This window comes from Mixia osmundae (assembly GCF_000708205.1).
Source record: "Mixia osmundae IAM 14324 unplaced genomic scaffold scaffold_3, whole genome shotgun sequence".
In the NCBI taxonomy this organism is placed as follows: Eukaryota; Fungi; Basidiomycota; class Mixiomycetes; order Mixiales; family Mixiaceae; genus Mixia; species Mixia osmundae.
This window is the reverse complement of record NW_014575561.1, coordinates 1137687-1154445: the sequence shown is the minus strand read 5'-3', so window position 1 is coordinate 1154445 and position 16759 is coordinate 1137687. Positions and strand designations below refer to the sequence as shown.

At 55.4% G+C, this 16759-nt stretch overlaps 7 protein-coding genes across 7 annotated transcripts; 3 read left to right on the top strand and 4 right to left on the bottom strand.

Moving 5' to 3' along the window:
* Positions 1-18: 18 nt before the first annotated feature.
* L969DRAFT_46235 (uncharacterized protein) lies at positions 19-8177 on the bottom strand (the record flags this gene model as incomplete). The annotated part of the gene is made up of 16 exons (XM_014714099.1): positions 19-869; positions 926-975; positions 1126-1336; positions 1383-1512; positions 1561-1642; positions 1691-1911; positions 1971-2087; positions 2136-2264; positions 2319-2599; positions 2655-2889; positions 2943-3093; positions 3152-3790; positions 4096-5381; positions 5436-5732; positions 5780-8064; positions 8114-8177. 16 exons carry the CDS (start codon positions 8175-8177, stop codon positions 19-21), a joined length of 7029 nt encoding a protein of 2342 aa, XP_014569585.1.
* L969DRAFT_369121 (uncharacterized protein) lies at positions 8111-8575 on the top strand. The gene has a single exon (XM_014714098.1). It carries the CDS (start codon positions 8164-8166, stop codon positions 8482-8484), a length of 321 nt encoding a protein of 106 aa, XP_014569584.1. The 5' UTR covers positions 8111-8163; the 3' UTR covers positions 8485-8575.
* On the top strand, positions 8576-11608 carry L969DRAFT_370501 (uncharacterized protein). Its single transcript, XM_014714097.1, has 4 exons — positions 8576-9162; positions 9210-9312; positions 9365-9664; positions 9715-11608. Exons 1-4 carry the CDS (start codon positions 8666-8668, stop codon positions 11455-11457), a joined length of 2643 nt encoding a protein of 880 aa, XP_014569583.1. The 5' UTR covers positions 8576-8665; the 3' UTR covers positions 11458-11608.
* Positions 11488-12804, bottom strand: L969DRAFT_16366 (uncharacterized protein; the record flags this gene model as incomplete). The annotated part of the gene is made up of 2 exons (XM_014713575.1): positions 11488-11621; positions 11670-12804. The coding sequence occupies 2 exons, from the start codon at positions 12802-12804 to the stop codon at positions 11488-11490; spliced, it is 1269 nt and encodes a 422-aa protein (XP_014569061.1).
* A 196-nt stretch (positions 12805-13000) lies between these two features.
* On the top strand, positions 13001-14755 carry L969DRAFT_369792 (uncharacterized protein). Its single transcript, XM_014714096.1, has 3 exons — positions 13001-13862; positions 13916-14379; positions 14428-14755. The coding sequence occupies exons 1-3, from the start codon at positions 13196-13198 to the stop codon at positions 14680-14682; spliced, it is 1386 nt and encodes a 461-aa protein (XP_014569582.1). The 5' UTR covers positions 13001-13195; the 3' UTR covers positions 14683-14755.
* On the bottom strand, positions 14620-16726 carry L969DRAFT_86252 (glycosyltransferase family 21 protein). Its single transcript, XM_014714095.1, has 4 exons — positions 16201-16726; positions 16087-16149; positions 15784-16028; positions 14620-15735 (listed from the first exon to the last, which is right to left on the bottom strand). Exons 1-4 carry the CDS (start codon positions 16248-16250, stop codon positions 14696-14698), a joined length of 1398 nt encoding a protein of 465 aa, XP_014569581.1. The 5' UTR covers positions 16251-16726; the 3' UTR covers positions 14620-14695.
* Positions 16306-16729, bottom strand: L969DRAFT_45801 (uncharacterized protein; the record flags this gene model as incomplete). The annotated part of the gene is made up of 3 exons (XM_014714094.1): positions 16306-16368; positions 16423-16560; positions 16607-16729. 3 exons carry the CDS (start codon positions 16727-16729, stop codon positions 16306-16308), a joined length of 324 nt encoding a protein of 107 aa, XP_014569580.1.
* Positions 16730-16759: the final 30 nt, after the last annotated feature.

The window sequence follows — 16759 nt, the reverse complement described above, 5'->3', positions numbered from 1 at the left end:
TTGACGACGACGTGAAGCTTAGCCCATGCCTGCCCATTCGAGCGACAAGTAGGACACTCTGTCTGTCGTCTGGTCGTACGTGCACATGAGCGCGGCCTTCTTGACGCCTGTTGCCAGCCGACCCCACGATACCAGCTCGAGAGGCCGGATAGGATGCTGAGGACTGCTGAGGACGACGGCATTGAAGTGAGAATGAAAGCGAAGAGGATCGCCAGGATAGACTAAGAAATCTGCGCCAAACTTGGGCGCAGGTCCCATGAAGTAGCCTTGCTGGTGCAGATCGGCAAAGACGGCGCATCTGGCTCGCTGCATCTCACTACTCGGATAGTGCCACAGACCAGCTTGCTTGGCGCTCTCGATGGTCTTGTAAGTGTGACCGCGCGCGTCGTAGCCTGGTCTGTTGTGAGAAGTAGGCTCGATGACGATTGCATAGGCATCCTCCTTGATGACAAGCGTCTCGGCAGTTCTCTCAACCGGTTTGACAGCGACAGGCTCGTCTTCAAAGTCGAGCAGAGGCTTCGCGAGAGCTTTCTTTGCGAGTCTCTGCTCTTGCTTTGCTGCGATCTTGTCCGCAAACACCTCTCTGGCCTTTGCAGATCTCGCTTGCTCCATCTTCGCATGCTCTTCTGCTTCTGCCTTTGCTCTAGCCATCCGCTCAGCTCGGTACTGCTCGATTTGACCGGTCGTCGGCTCGCGATGTGCTTTGAGGTCGTCTATGAGCACGGCATGACCGTTACTGACAAGCCAGACGACTTCCTCTGGCATGAGCTGGACCGGTAGACCCAGAAAGACATTCTGCTGGGACAGCTGAGGCAGCGTGCCCGTCAGAAGTCCGCAGATACGCAAATCATCTCGAACGTAGCGAAAGTCTGTTGTGAGCCTAGCTCATCAGTACAGACGTGCTAATTCAGACAGAGGGACCAACCCTGCAAGTCGAAGATCAGACCTTGTCCGTTCGAGACCCGTATCTCGACGCTTCGCGACTCAGCAGGCATCGACGTCGTGAAGAGAGAAAGGCAAAAGCAGCATGATAAGCGCGTCGCGACACGAGACACGAGACAGGCATGGCGATATGATTTGATGGGACGACAACAGGATGTGTATGTATGAAGGACATATCGCTACTTGAGCTGGGCAGCTTCGTAGCTTCCCGCGATGAGCGAAGACGCTTGGATCTGGGACATCCAGATCCGACACGTCCCATCGTCGGAGACGCTAGCAAAGATGTCCTTGTTGAGCGGATGCCACGCGACCGCATTGACGCTGCCCGGCCCGTGACCGCTCAGTACTTCGATACGTGCTGCTGTCCTTCGATCCCAGATGACGATCTTGCCGTCTGCAACCCCATGAGTTTGATGACAAGCAAAGGAAAGAAAGCTTACTCTCGCTGCCACTTATGATGAGATTGTTGCGCGGTCCGCCGAAGCAGCTGCGGATGATGTGCCGACCTTGTTGTTGACCGACATAGCGCTGAACGAGCCGCGCCTCTTCTAGATCAAATAGACCAATCTCCTGCGTGAGTACGTCAGACAGTGGGCATGCTCGCATGCCGAGACGCACATTCGGCACTTGATTGATGAGCGCATAGCGAGAATCGGCAGAGATGGAAACACAGGTCAGATCAGCGTTGACCGATAGTACTCTGCTATGGCCGTCAGTAGAAAGTCCCCGGCTGATCTCCACGACTTACTTTTCCTGCCGTCGCTCCGAGATGTTGTAGATATGTATCCTCCTCTCCGATCGCATGGAAGTGCTGGCCGACGGCGTGCTGCCAGATGCCGTCGCAGGCTCGGTGAGTGGCAGATCAGCCGAACCGATGCAGACGAGCCGCTTGCCATCTGGTGAGATGGCAGCGTCGACGATGCGCGATTGCCCCGTCTGCCAAGTATGCGACGGGTTACCGCTGAGATCCTGTTTGCTCGAGCAAACTTGTCAGACCTAATTTGAGCAGAGCAGTCCACCCTGCGTACCCAAAAGAGCACCTTGGCATCCATGCCTGCGGAGATATAGCCAGTGCCATCCGGAAGCCACTCGATCGCGTTGACGGTGTGATCGTGGGTCTTGTGGGTTGAGATAAGCTCGCCAAGCTGCGCAGCCTGTTCAGCGCATGTCTGAATGCAACAGAAGCGACTGACTTTGACATTCCAGACGTAGATGAATTCTTCGGCGCTTGCGAGCAGTATGGAGTCGTCCGGGCTCCATGACAGACACGAAACGCCTTCTTCGAAGTCTGGGAGGATCTTATGTACGACGAACTCGTAATTCTGCATTGTGGCTATGAGCGATTGTGAAAGCTGTTATCGACGCGAAGTACGTACCTCTGTAATGGACCATATAATGGCTGTCTTGTCTAGGCTGCCAGTGGCAAGATACTTGCCATTGTGACTGAACGACAAGCACCAGACTTCGTCGCGATGATCAGAGAGTGTATGTACGGTGACGTCTGGAAAGACAGAGTGATCGCAATGGTGATCTGCATAGAGCGACGGCCTGTCTTCGATGCAGTGGTAGAGGCAATGATCGATCTGATGCTGTGTAGCTTGCCCAATGAGTTGTTCTAGCCGTCGCTGAGGTAGCATCGTCGATGGTGGTATGTATGCTACGGCAAAACGTCAGCACGCGAATCTTCCTTCGTGTGTCAGATCGATACATACCCTGCAGTCTTTCCAGAGCGAGTCGGCGTGATGAAGATGCGGCGCCATCCCACGATGCTCTCTGCCTAAGCTCCGCCGGATCGCTGCACATCATCAGACTCGATAGAACGTGGATGCGCTCAGGGGCATAATTGAGCGGCGCTAGCTCGTTTCTCAACACGCTCAGAGCTGACTTGGTCTCCCTTGCTTCGAGCATCTCCAGATACTTCTGTTCGCTTACGATGAAACGTATCGCCTGTGCGAGACAAAGTGATAAGCACATATCTGGGCAAGATCATTCTGTCGGACCTTTGCTGATGTACTGTCGTCGCTCCGATACGGCGCTAGTGACCGCTCGACTTGATCCCACGAGCCAGAGAGCACGGCGGCGCGGAAGTTCGTCACTGTGGGGCTTTCCATATCGTAGCCAGACTCTTCCGCTAGCGCTTGAGCAGCATTCCTGCACCTCGCGTGAACCGTAAGCATGGCCTAATCATTCGTCGCGAGGTTTGACGTACGTATACCCAGAATCTTGTAGCGCTTGTAACAGCAAGCGCACATACTCTGAGCGGTCGATCTGGCTGCCTGCCCGGAGCGGCTCAAAGTCAGAGCTTGCGGTGAGCGCAGATGGCGGGATGGGCAGAATATCGCCTGGCTCAGGATGGCCGTTGTGGCTACCGTTGGAGAAGCTCGGCATCCCATTTGGTCGTGCACCATTCGAGCTGCCATTAGCCGCTGGCTCGTGTCGACGACTGCCATTCGTAGCTGGCTCTTCAGCTGGGAGGACTTCCTCGCTAGCAGCCGAATGTGTCGATGACATCGAAGGAGGCCTCATATCGTGCGCTACTACCAACCGCCTGCGTTTCTGTTGAGGTCCGCTGGATCTTGGCGACTCCGGGTACGGAGGGCTCGAGCTCTCTGAGCGTGTCCTGACTCCGCCTATCCGTTGCCGACCAAGCTGTGCTCGGGCGGGGCTAAGACTGTGCGTGCGGAGAGATGGCTCGCTCTCGATAGAGGCAAGACTGAGCGAGAGAGCCCTGGTCGGAGTATCCGAGTTGCCGGCAAGCGTATCGCTCTCTGCAATGGGCGCAGGTAAGCTGACCGCGGCCGGATTGATGCCCGTGCTCTCCAGGTCCACAAGCGGCCGAGCTAGCAGGCTAGGCAGCTGATCAATTGAGAGCCTTTGGCTGATCCTTTGGGCTCGTCACCGCTCTCTGGCGGCCGTGGTGTGTGAGTTAGTCACGATTCCGGTACTGCCGCGATATGATGGATGACAAGCTTATCGGCCCTGTCTACTGTGGGTCGTGTGTCACCAATCCGCCGCACGTATATATACAGCACGGATGGTAGCGTGCGCAGGCCTGTCGCTCTCGCTCAGGTCAGCGACTGCCGGCTCCCAGTCTGGGCAAATGCAATCGCGTCACGCGCAACGTCGTCGTCCTATGCATCATGCAGTTCATACTCGACAGGCTCTGCACTAGACCGGGCATTTTCAGCCAGCAGCGCATCTGCTTCGGCCTGCACATCAGTCGACGTGTCTAGGTAATGCTCTTGAGTCTCCCCGACCGCTTCGACCGTCTCCTCGAAGGCGGCAGCCGTTTCGGTAGGCTGTATCTGGGTATCGGGAAGCACATCGCCTGCAGGCGGTATAGCGTTTGAGCTGATCGATATTGTCGCACTAGCAGACCCTGCCTCGCTTTCAGGCTGCTCGAGGGATTGGAGTGCAGCGGGTGACGTGACGGCATCGAGATGCTGATCCGTGGGCGGCGCAACATCTGCTGCAGCAGCTGGACGTTCTTCAGCAGTCTCCTCTGTAAGAATGGCTACCGTGGCATGCATGTCGACGGCAGCCGTAGAAGGCTTGACGGGACTGGCGGGAAGATCTGGCAGAGGTGAGTCGATCCTATCCTGATCTACTGACGGTCTTGCAGACATGGTTGGTGCTGCAATAGTGGTAGGTGCGAGCGGCACGGCTGCTATTGATTGAGGAGATGAAGCGCCCCTGCGCATCTCAGATGATCTGCGAGGCTGGTCGCCTTCTCGTGACGAAGACCGCGTCATTGGGCGGGAGAACAAGCCAGCTAGCCTGTTCTTTACGTTGATCGCAGACGGCGCTGCTGATGTGCTGAGCTGTGACACCAGGCTACCAGACGGAGGCCTGGTTGCCGGGTGCGTGTTTACCGGAGCCTGAACAACACCAGCTTCTTTATCCGATGAAGCCTCTTTGGGCTCGGTGTTTGTTGCAGCTGTGCTCGCTTCTGGTACTGTGCTTGGCTTGACTTGCGCTTCTGACGAGCCACGAAAGTTTGCACTTGTTGGTGTCGCTGTCCTTGGCGTCGATACTCTGCGCTGGTAAGTAGGAAAGCTAGGCGTTGGCGCCAGTGTTGGTGCTGGTGTGGGCGTTGGCGCTGCAGGCGGTGCATCTACGACGATCGGCTTGGATCCGACTAGCCTCTCAAGCTCCTCCCCGGGAGTTGCTCGTTGCAATCCCTTGAGCTCTGACCATCGAACGCGAAGATAGGTCGCATCCGCAAGCAAGCGATCTTTCGCAATCTGACTCTTGAGCGGAATGCGTCCGAACTCGTCTGCCAATCGATTGTGTATGGCCGAAAAGACTTGCATCATGATGTCTTCAAGCGTTGTGCTTTCGAGGTATCGCGATAGGACCTTGTGCAGCGTGGCCGACTCTTTGATCAGGCTTTCCATGTACGCATTGGGCGAGTTGGATTCCTTCTCCCAGTCGACCTCCTATAAGCAGCTAGCTGTCAGTCACAGTATAGCAAGCGAAGCACACAAGCCTACCATCAGTGACTTGCAGTGCACAGCGAGTCGATCACCCATAATGGCGACGAGCTTGAGATGGATTTCGCTCTGATGCTCTTGATAGTCGCGCTTGAGCTTGTCAAACTCGACTAACATGACAGTCTGTTTCGGAGTAAGATAGCGCCGGACGTTCTCGCGAACGTAGGGGATGAGACTGATGTTGATCGATAACGCTTGCGAAGCGAGGGCCAGATGCTTGGCTGTGATGTTCTTGAGTCCAGCAGATCGCATAGCGCCCGCACCAAGTACAACTTGACATGTCCTCGAGTTAAATTGCTATAAGCATGTCAGGATCGCACCGAGTAGCTAAGAAGACGGCTGACCTTGAGGAATTCGATGATCCGGCTCATGCACTCCGTGGTGAGCTGGGATAAGTTGACAACGATCCGCAGGTAATCAACGAGTACTTCCAGACACTTGAGAGATGCCGCGACGGCGTGGAACGAACGGCCCTCTATGATCAATTGTTTGCCACCGGGTCCGATTGCTGCATTGCGGGTCGGATCACGTGCTGCTCTTGCAGATCCAAGCAAGAGCTCGGCCGGTTGTTCTGTCGCGCTGCTCAGAACAAGGTCGACGTGATGTTGTGCCTCCCCGCTGACGTCGACCGCAGACCATTGCTCATTCTCGACAACCTTGGCAGATTCAGCCGTTCTTGTGTTGTGGTATTGCTGCAGAAATGCGCGACTTTGCGTACCGATGACACTCCGTAGCCCTGCTAGCATATGCCGAGCGAGACCCTCGGAGCCATTGATGAAGGTCCAGGTGAGCTCATGAACCTGTGCAAACTCTGCTAGCGGCAAATGCGAATGCTTTTCGGTTCTGACGCCGAGTACTTTCGAAAAGCGCACATGACTGAGATCGGCCAAGATCCTGAGCAGATCAGCGAGCTTATCTGTGGTCTGCTCAATGAATCGTTCTGAAGAACTTGCGCCCATCGAGAATTGTGTAGACTGTCTCGAGGGTCTCGTGCGCGGTTGAGCAGTGTCTTCCTTCAGAAGTTGCATGAGCGCGTCCGAGTGCAGGCTGATGATCTGTAAACAGGTCCATAGTGCATGATAGGTGCGTTGTAAGACTTGCAGGAAGTCTGCGTGAGATTGTTCGCGCAGCTTGACAGCTAGTGCTGCCGTTCTATCTTGTGTGCCGTTACGTCTGTCCATAGACGTATCGAAAGTCTCGTCATCTTCGGGGTTCTCATGAGAGATCGGCAAGTATTTGCGGACGAGTTGCCGAACTTCTCGCGTGAGTCCATCTTGCCATGAAGATAGAGCCGCTTCAAAGGCTTCCGGCGCGCACCGCAGAAGGCCTCTGACGATCGGCCGAGCACGGTCCTTCGCTCGTTCTATAATCTGCTGCCGAGCAGTGGCCATGGTCGCATCATCCTTGAGATATATGCGAGCCATAGCGATTGACGTCTCAGCTTTCTTGGCAAAGCCATTGCTAAGCCAAGTTCTTTTCGCTGATGGCTCTGAGGAATCTACGTCAGTGTATTCCTTCAGCCGCTGTTGGAACTCGTGAACGAGATTGCCTATGAGCTCGCCTTGCAGAGATTGCGCGATCGACAATCTCAGGGCTTTCAGCCGACCGGGCACAGGCTCAAGTGCTTTCAGTCTGGCGAAGACTATCTTGGGTGCTGGCCGGCTCGCAGCTGCGGGCTGCACAGGCTCTATCTCATCCTCGGGTATGACATCTAACGCAGCGCGCTTCGAGACGTTATCAGGCGAGTCATCATGAGAATCGTCCGTGCGCCATAGATCCTCGAGTTCGGTAATCATAGAGAGCGCTCCCTCCCATTCGCCTTGATCGAACAGCTCCGTTGCGTCTGCTAGCGCCCGCCAGACCTCTTTGACACGCTCTACTGCTAGCTGAAGATCCTGGGCGTTGCGTCTGTTGATCTGAGTCTGTACAATTGCAAGCCCTTGCTCTGCCGTTCCTTTGTCAATTCGGTGCATCTCTTCTTGCAGGGCTGCTATCCGATCGAGGGCAACTGTCGATTGCGAGCCCAAAGATTGTAAATTCGACAGTGCTGAGAAAAAGGAGGCTGATCGTTCCGAGATCTCGACGGTCATATGACTTTCGAGCACGTCCAGATAATCTGTCAGTCTGTTCTGAAGCGAAGCGGCATCTTTGGCAGTCGCGAGATTGGCTTCCATCACTATTTCGAAAGTGTTCGGATTGCTGAGCTCAAAGTCTTCCGAAAAGAAGGATGTTGGCACTGAGGAAAGCGGTGGTAGCTCTTCCCGCTCTTTGCCTTTCAGCGACTGAGCAAGCGGCGCGCGAGGAGAGGATGCCAAGCTTGTGTCGTCCAACGTCACGCGAGATGTACTCGCTTGCCGAGCAGTCTTGAGCTCTCTTTGCTGCTCAGTAAGCGTAGCAATGTAGCGATCGTGTTCGCTCTTGATCTCCGTCAGATAGCTAGCAAATTGGGTCGGCTCAATCTTGGGCATATCGCTCAGCTTGACATCCGGCGCCTGTCGTAGGCCGCGAGATGCCGCCGTCCGAGGACCTTCGACGGATCTCAACGGATTCAGCGTTTGTAGACCCGCCAGAGTCGTTGGCATGCTCGGCAATAAAGATGTCGTCGACGAGCCAATGACCGTCGAGATGCCTGTCATCGTGTCAGCTCGCTCCGCTGCGAGACGTCCTTCGTAACTGACCGAACTTGCCGAGCCGAGCAGACTGCCTGTCTGCAGGCATAGACTTGCCCATGGCGCCCTCCATGGCGCCAGGTCTTCGACAAAGCTGGCGTCACTTGGCTGAAGTGCAGCAGCTGCAGCGACGCGACTTGTTGCAAGCTTGTTGGCCGCTGGCTGTACCAGGCCTCGCAGTCAGCTCGGCCTCCCCCGAATCCATTGCCCTCGCATCAACTCCAATGAAGCCAGTTCCTATGCATAGACCTCTCGCTACATCGATGCATTGGCACGCTACTACACATGGCCGCCCGCAACCAACCAACTTGGCAAATATGAGAGTCACGCCGCGCTTTGGGTTGCTCAGCGTAGACACGAAGAGTCGCCCCATGCGATGAGCCATCGATCTCGCGCTAGCATACACAGTGCTCGGAGCTCGAAGGCACGCGGTCACCGACGCGCCCTCGCGACACGGCCGTCTGTGCTCAGGTCTTTTGCTGCTCTCAGCTCGACCTCTTCACGCAAGAGCTATCCCTCGAGCAGACTGTAAATTTCTTGTGCTATCACTCATCCGCGGGTATGCTCCTGATGAGCTGGATATCAATAGCATGTCAGCTTGGTCTACTGGCAACAGCACGCGCACAAGCAACATCCAATTCCACGCTCGATGCAGTCTCCATTCAGACTTCGAGCGCTAGCTCGCCCACCCCTCTGCCTTCGCCTTCGGGTGGCATTATCGTGTATGGGAACACCGTCTATACGACAGTGATCGGCACCACTGTATCGTTTCAATCGGTCACTTCTGTCCTCTCGCCAGTGAGCAACAGTCCGACCCGAACTTTCATTACTGCGGTACCCACCTCAATGGCCGTCTTCGCGACTGTGACGAAGCGCATACCAATTTCTACGCAGGTGCCCGATCCTACGCCCACGCCCTTGCTTCCTGGCACGATCGCTACAAACGGAAAGCCGATACTCAATTTGGATACACACATCGACCCAGCCTTTGCGCTGTTGGCAGCTTGGCTCATACTCACAGGATTACCTATCTTGCTGCTCGGGCCTCGTCACAGATGGTAAGGTCAGCGCCCTGTCGAGGAACACCGCTGATCTTGACACTCAGGATTGGTCATTTCGTCGCTGGCTGGTATCTCGTTGCTCTTGTTATCCTTGTCTGCGTACTCCGCTTCGGCATACAGAACCAAGTCGTTGCGCCGGGCGTCGGTGTAGGCTCTCACCGCTCTTCTGCTGACTTCACTGACATTCGCGCTAATACAGCTCCGTGTCGGCTTCTTCTTTATATGCTCTGGCATCTCACTGCTAGGAGCTGTCATTTCTGCAGTCTATCGTCAGGCTACACAATCGTTCACGGTCGCACCCCTGGCCAGCTTCCTCTTTGCGCTATATCTACAGTCTGTCCGCTCAGATGGACTGTTGCGCGATGACAGCGCAAAGTGGGTTTTTATGCTCGCCACCACCGTCACCTGGTTCTCTCTTGGCTGCGTACCACGCTTTCAGAATGCTGTACAGACGATCTCTTTTGCCTGGCTTGGCGCAATAGCATTCATCGTCGGCATTGTGAGGACTCGCATGCCATACACCCTCACATTGCTGACATTGATGAGCAGGATTGCGTTACTTGTATGGGCTACAAAGAGATGCTCATCTGGAATCTCGGCTTCAAGATCTTTCCATCCCTTGCTCTGCACTTCCCCATGGTCGTCGGCATTGCAATCGAAGTAGCGGCAATCCCATTCGTGGCTGTAGTCGGTATCGTCGTACAGGTTCGCTATGCCACGTTCTTGAAGCTTCGTCACGAAGCGGAAATCAGCGAAGAGCTCACTCGAGAGACCGATCACGAGCGCTGGTCGGCCTCTGATGGATCTTCTCGTCGCCCGTCCGGCGTGCTGCCATATGATCGCAAGGAATGGGAGAAACGATACCCTGCGAGCATGCATTCGACGCAATCAACACTTGCCTGCAAATACGCACCTGCGTCAACCGACGGCTGCGCAGAAGCAAAGAGGCCGCCTGCTCGCAAGGCGCTCATTGTGGCGCCAGACTTCGACTCGCTGCCGAAAAAGCGTATGTCCAATTACAACTGGCTGTCGACCTTACTTCCACACGGTGGCCGTGACCCGCGCGATGTTGTCGTAGCTAGGATTACGAAGAAAAGAGGCTCACTGCCTCGATACGTCAGCGATCGACCTGGACCGACGGAAGCCTTCATGCCTGCGCCCGAATGTAGTCCGCCAAGCACGAGCGAGCCCGATGACCGAAGGCGCTCATGCATCTTCTCAACCGATCCCGCCGCACGCACATCAGCGATCATTTCGGAGGGACAGCGTGCCGTACTAGAGGAGCGCGAGAGGACAAAAGCAGAGATTCAGCTGTTGCGCAAATCAATCAACGACCTAAGCGAGGCGATTACCCCGCCAAAAGGTGCTCGCCCCCGTTCGTTCTCCTCGCCGCAGTCACTGTCTCGCAAAAGGTCGCCTCCGGCCGTGCCAGCGATTGATCCGAACTACGCGAGCCTCTATCGTGCGCCTGCGGGTCTTCAGCACAAGGCCCAACGAGAGTCTATTGCAACGCGACCCGCTTCGCCTTCATCGTCTGTGGCCTCGTCTCGACACAATCTGCCGAAAGCTGGCTCAGCATCGTTGCCCGCGGAGAAGATGCTATTGTCCGAGCTCTCTGCTGGGCAAGATCGTCGTCAGCGGGCTGCAAACAAGCGTATGTCTTACGTCTCTAGCGATGGAGCACCACCACCTTTGGTCAAGTTCGATGCGCCCAGCGACCCGTTTGCAGGGAATCACAGACAGCGCCTCTCGTTCGTAGCTACGTCAGCACCACTATCTGCTAAGATTGCAGGAAGGGCGCCGGATCCCTGGACCGGTAGGCCACTGGAAGAACTTCTCGAGCATTCACGCTCTGATACAGCAGACGATCCTGTGAAGCATGATCTCATGTCGCGTCACCGTCAAAGTTTGGCAAAGATGCAGAGGCCTGTCAGTCTTGTACTCAGCAGCGATAGTCAGCCATCGTCACCCGAACGACCGCGGGCAAGTCGTGGTCAGCTGATTAGGGAGGCACTGGATGCAAAGCGCAAAGAAGACTCACGCTCGCTACGTTCGTTCAAATTACGTTCTGGGTCTATCAATCAAGGAGCAGAAGAGACTTTGCGGTCATCTGTCACTTCAGACAAGCGCGTGGCTGCGACAAGCACGAATGAACGCACATCCACAATACAGCAGCCTGGCGCAATTCAAATCACTCGTCCAGCTTCTCCACCTGGCAAACGCGGCTCTCTACTGGCAGATGCATTCGACATGGAGCGTCTGCGCTTCGTCAACCAGGCATCGTCCCGTTAATACTACACTCGCATCCCTCTTGTTGTCAATCTATTCAATCGAAGGTCGTCTAGACAGTTTGTCCTTGACATCGAGCCATTTATCGACGGCGAAATCGACGCAAGCAGGTGCGCTGCAGAACACCATGAATGGTCCAAAGCAGACTGCCTGGATAGACAGATCGGCTGTCGTGAGACATCAGCAGGGCACAACGTTGAAGGTGCCATGCTCACCAGCAGAGTATGTCCGGGGAGGATAGCCCTGTATGAGCGACTGGATCAAAGTAGCTGCGCAGAGGATCTGCCCTCCAATATAGAGTAGACCCAGCAGAGCGAGCCGCAAATAGATCCATGCGAGTGAATTGGCAAAATGAGATGGGCGGCCTGGGCGCTTGTCGGGCAGCTGAACCAACTGACCAAAGGGAGCAGTCTGTTCGGCATGAACTTCTGATTTTTCGCTTGGCTCTTCGATGTCGATGAAAGAACGCCCTCTGATCGAGATTGTATCGCCCAGGCTTTCGCGCTCGTCCTTTTCCGAGACAGTGTCAAGTTGCAGGCCCTCATCGAGAAAGCTGTGATCTGATGGAACGGGCGATCTGCGCGACGCATAGCTGTACGATGGAAAGTCGTGATGCGTCTCGTGGTGGGTTTCGACAGTGACGATACAGTCTTGAGAAGTTGGCCGGAGCGAGTCTTGCATTGCTGCCTGGTGTCGCCAGATACGACGGATGTGATACAGGCACAAGCCTACAATCCAAGCCATGGGGACCGTAGAGAATATGCCGGCCTGCAAGCCGATGAAGCCGAGCCAGAGATGGTTGACGAGGCCGCATTCGACATATTGAGGGCCGATGGCGTCCCAGTGCACAGCGAGACCGACGAAGATGAGGGAGACTGAAGCAGCCCAGAGCCATACTGCAATGATGACCTTGTCGATGCGCTTTTGCCACCATCCTCGCGAATCGGCGGAAGCAGGATGTATCGTATTGGACGGACTGACGTGAACGCTGTATCGAACTTCGGCTAGAGTTGCGTCGGTCTTGAGGATGAGCTCGAGACACATGAGACAGTAGTGCAACGATGCAGCTGCAACGATATGCGCGTACATGTTCTCGAAGTAGCCTTGCCATTTGCAGAGGAGTATTGGCCACGTGTCCGGTGGACCATACCCGCTTACGCCGGTTGCATACACGGCGATGCCAACCCAGCATGGCAGCAAGAAAGCAATGACAAGCAGGGCCAAACTTTTGTAGAGCAGATCTTGAGAGCGCTGTCTGAAGACGACGATGCCGCAGACGCAACTTGATATGAAGCAGCCGAAGCCGCAGATGACGATCTGCGCAACGCCAGCAGCCAACTGTGCCTTCATCCCGTCTGACTTCGGCGTGGTAAGAGAAGACGCAGGAATGAGGAGAGCGAGGTGAAGATTTCACTTTGCTCGAGTGAATGGATGATGTGCCAGTGAGGCTTGATGAGTCTGTGAAGGCGTCTCGCATACATTGCATCATCAGTAGCGCGATCGCAGCAGAGTCTGGCCAGAATCAGGAGAGGCACGAGCGCCCACAGTGTAGCTGCGGACGCTAGCTGTGGAGAGAGCATGATGTCGTCTACGTGGGTAGAAGAGGGGATTGTGAAGCAAAGGAACGAGTGACGAGCGACTAGGACTTGCCCTTTTGCACTATCTGGCAAAAGGAGAGCGCGCGCGACAAGTCGACAATTGGCAGTGTGCCGAGCTCGGCTGCCGTACAGCTTCTCGCAGTATGGAAGCGCCAGTCGCTGGCCCATCCAGTCAGCCCTTCGGTGCGCTACCTCGGCCACAGCGCAAGATCAAGCCGACTCGTCGGGCTGCGCCTAGCAAGTTGAAGCTCAAGCTCGGCGCCGGTAATTCAGGCGGTACATCCAACCTCAATCGCTCGGCGGGCTACGATGGCTCTCTGGATTCTGATCCAGATGAGCCTATCGCATACGAGGATCAGTTCATACTGCGAATGCCTGCGAACAGCGATGCAGAGAAGCTCAGAGAGCTCGTCAATCGTCGCGAAGTTGACCCGAGCGTGTACTTCAAGTTCAAGGACTCGAGGAGGGCAACGATGGGCATAGGCAAACACCTCTATCGGGCCAAGCTCGTCGACTTGCCATGTATCATCGAAGCGAACAAGACACTCGACAACAAGCACTTGTTCAAGTCTGCAGATATCTGTCAGATGCTGCTCGTCGAAGATCGCATATCCGACGAATCTGCTGCAACAGACGGGCAACCTTTCAACATCGAAGACTTTGTCTATCCGCACGGGCTTACGCCGCCTCTGTACCATGTTCGCAAGAGACGGTTCCGCCATCGCGTCAACAAGCGCACGATTGAAACCGTCGAGCGCAACGTCGAGCGATTGCTCACTGCAGATGCAAACGCAGATGAAACGCAGCTAGGTTCGTACGGAAGCGATAAGTATGCGAGATGCTTATCTGATTTCTGCGAGCAGAGATGCTATCACATGACGAAGACTCTAGTCAAGACGAAGAGGGCGTCTCTGAGGCACAGACACCCTCGCAAGCCATGACGCCAGCCTACGAAGGCATGTCAGATCGAGGCGAGTCTGTCACTGCAGCCACACCTCGCAACGACGACGACGAGGAAGACGACAGCGATAATTCCTACGATGACGGACTTGCGGCGGAAATCGCAGCGGGACTGATGGGCTCGGCGGCTGATGATGCTCGCGCGAAGAAGGCTGCAGATGACGAAGAAGAGGATGAGGATGCCGGTCTGTTTGGAGATGAGGAGAGCGGGAGCGATGACGAAGAGGATGAAGATGAAGAGGTGGACGAACAGACAAAGGCGCTACGCAACAGGATCAAACTTGCGCAAGATGAGATCAAGGATTGCGAGGGAGCTATTGCCCGCAAGCGAGCAGAAATCGCTCGTGCTAGCAATCCGATCTTGAAGGTATGCCTAACCTTTCGGTTGCTATACCGCCGCTCATAGGAATCCCAGAAACGCTTCGAGGATAACCTGCGGCGTCTGATGATTGAGCTCGACGTCAAGCGAGATCAATTAGCAGCAGCGCACACCGACAGTACCGCCACTCAGGCGCCCGTGCCCGTGCCTGAGCAGCGTGCCGTGACCGCGGAAGTAGAGCAGCCAGCGGACGCGCCTGTGCAGGAGGATGCCGAGATGATGTCTACACCGGTCGCTCAGGAATCTCTGCGGGTTGATGATGCACATACACCGATGGATACAACAGAATGATGCATGCATGTTGTCATCTGATCGTGGGTGTATCGACAGGCAAGACCCTGTAGCCGCTCCGTCTGCCGTGTAGTGGTCCTTTCCTCCAGAGCCAGAGCAAGCCCTTCTGAAGCTGTCCCGGCGGCTCAGCTGCAGCCTCTTCCACCTCGCCATTCGATCTGACGCGATACTGTTTGCCGTCATCTCTCCATCCTACCCTATCGCCCGCCATGGCAAAGATCCATATGGGCAAGGCGGAAAGCTCTCGCAAGATCCAGGCTCGAAAGAAAGCTACGCCGGGCCCATCGTGAGCTGCTCGACCGCTTTCGTAGGGTGCTGCTCGCTGTAGCGCGTGGTACACTGCCACGTCGGTTGCATACCACGAGCCGAAGTGGAGCAGCAGTACGAGCCAGATAGGTAACAGGCGATTGAATCCGTATGCTATCATGATACCGCAGACGACTGATTCTGTCAGAGGTTCGACAAGGGTAGAGGCAGTGACCATGTACTTTCGTACACGGATCCATCTGACTCGTCGCCAGAAGTACGACGAGAGGGCCATGGAGCCGATGGTGTTACCTGCTACGTCCACTGACATGGCATGTCGGTAGCCCAAGTCATGCCAGATGGCAGAGCCTATCATATTGTCTTCGCCCAAGTATCGCCCGAAAGCCTCTAAGCCAGTAGCAGCGTTCGTCGACTTGGATCGTGCTGCTCGTTTGGTCGTAGCTACGTTCAGGTCCGATCGCCGGAAGAGCGTTGACTTGCCCATGACGCAAGAATCGACTCGAAGGAAATTGATGGCGAGATACATCTTGGCATGGGTCGTACAGAGAAAGACTTGCTCGATCCTTGCACCCAGCGATACATCTGGCATGAGTGCGAAAGGGACATGATGGACAAGTCCGATAGATCGCGAGCCGGACGTGCTTTGCAAGGCTTGAACAGCTCGCGTGAGCGCGCCTACGTCCATTAGAACATTGGCATCTAGAATCCAGAGCAGATCATGCGTTGCCTCGTGATACGAGCGCACGAGATTGTTGATCTTTGGATTGACCCCTACGTCTTGTTCGCCTGAGCTCAAGTCAGCCCTTGCACGTATACAGCAAGGCCTATGCTAACCAATGAGGAGCTTGGCTTTGACGGCCGGGTATTTGGCGATGAGATCATTCACGATGGGGATGGCTTGGTCTGCCGATGATGCAACGGAACAGATAATCTCCTTGTCTGCGTAATCCTGCCTGAATGACGCTTCCAGGTTGTCGTACAGGTTGCAGTCCAGCCCACGGAGCGGCCTCAGGATAGTGACGCCAGGCTGAGCTGTCGTCGGCTTTGGCTGCTCGAATTGGCCTGTGTAGCGTGAGCGTCTGCAAGATGCATGCGGGCGTGAGCCATGGCAAGCACTGCTGAGAGGTCATGACTTGCGCAACGTATCGACCGAGGTTGCCAATGGCATACATGGCCGACACCCAAACGACGCATGCCAGCCTGAAGCGAGCGTCAGCAGGCTGCGCTCGCAGCGCATGCTTCCTGACTCACTGAGCTGCCAAAGGCCAGCTGAATGTGGCAGCAGACTGCCTTTCTTCCATGACAAAGCTGCAGATGCGCGAGTTTACAACAAAAGACAGATGATTCAGGACGAGGCTACCAAGATGCTTTGCTCCACCCGTTGAGCTCACCACGGGTAGCCTTGAGCTTAAATTGATGCTGTGAAGTCAGTTTCGATCAGGTACATCAAGCGTCTGACGGCGAGCGCCTCACCCTGCAAAGTCCAATCTTGCCAAGCACACCTCTGCCCCGTCCGGTCTCTACGCACCTGTTCTTGGGCGCAGAGGGTCTGCTTGCCGTAGAGAAGATCGCAGGCGACTGCAGTGAGAGCTGTGCCTGTGTCCGTATCTGCTCGAAGCATCAGCAGAACGTAGCAATCGCAGACATTCGAATCTACTTGGACCGGCAGCATCTCGTTGCGCGCGACATAGAGGTACGCCTTCCGCAGTAGCTCTGTGGAGGCAAAGGCTTCTCTCCGCTTGATATCCCTCAGCACCCGAGCTGGGTACTGTTTGACCATTGAAGCTCGAGATCTTACTTTGCGTTAGCA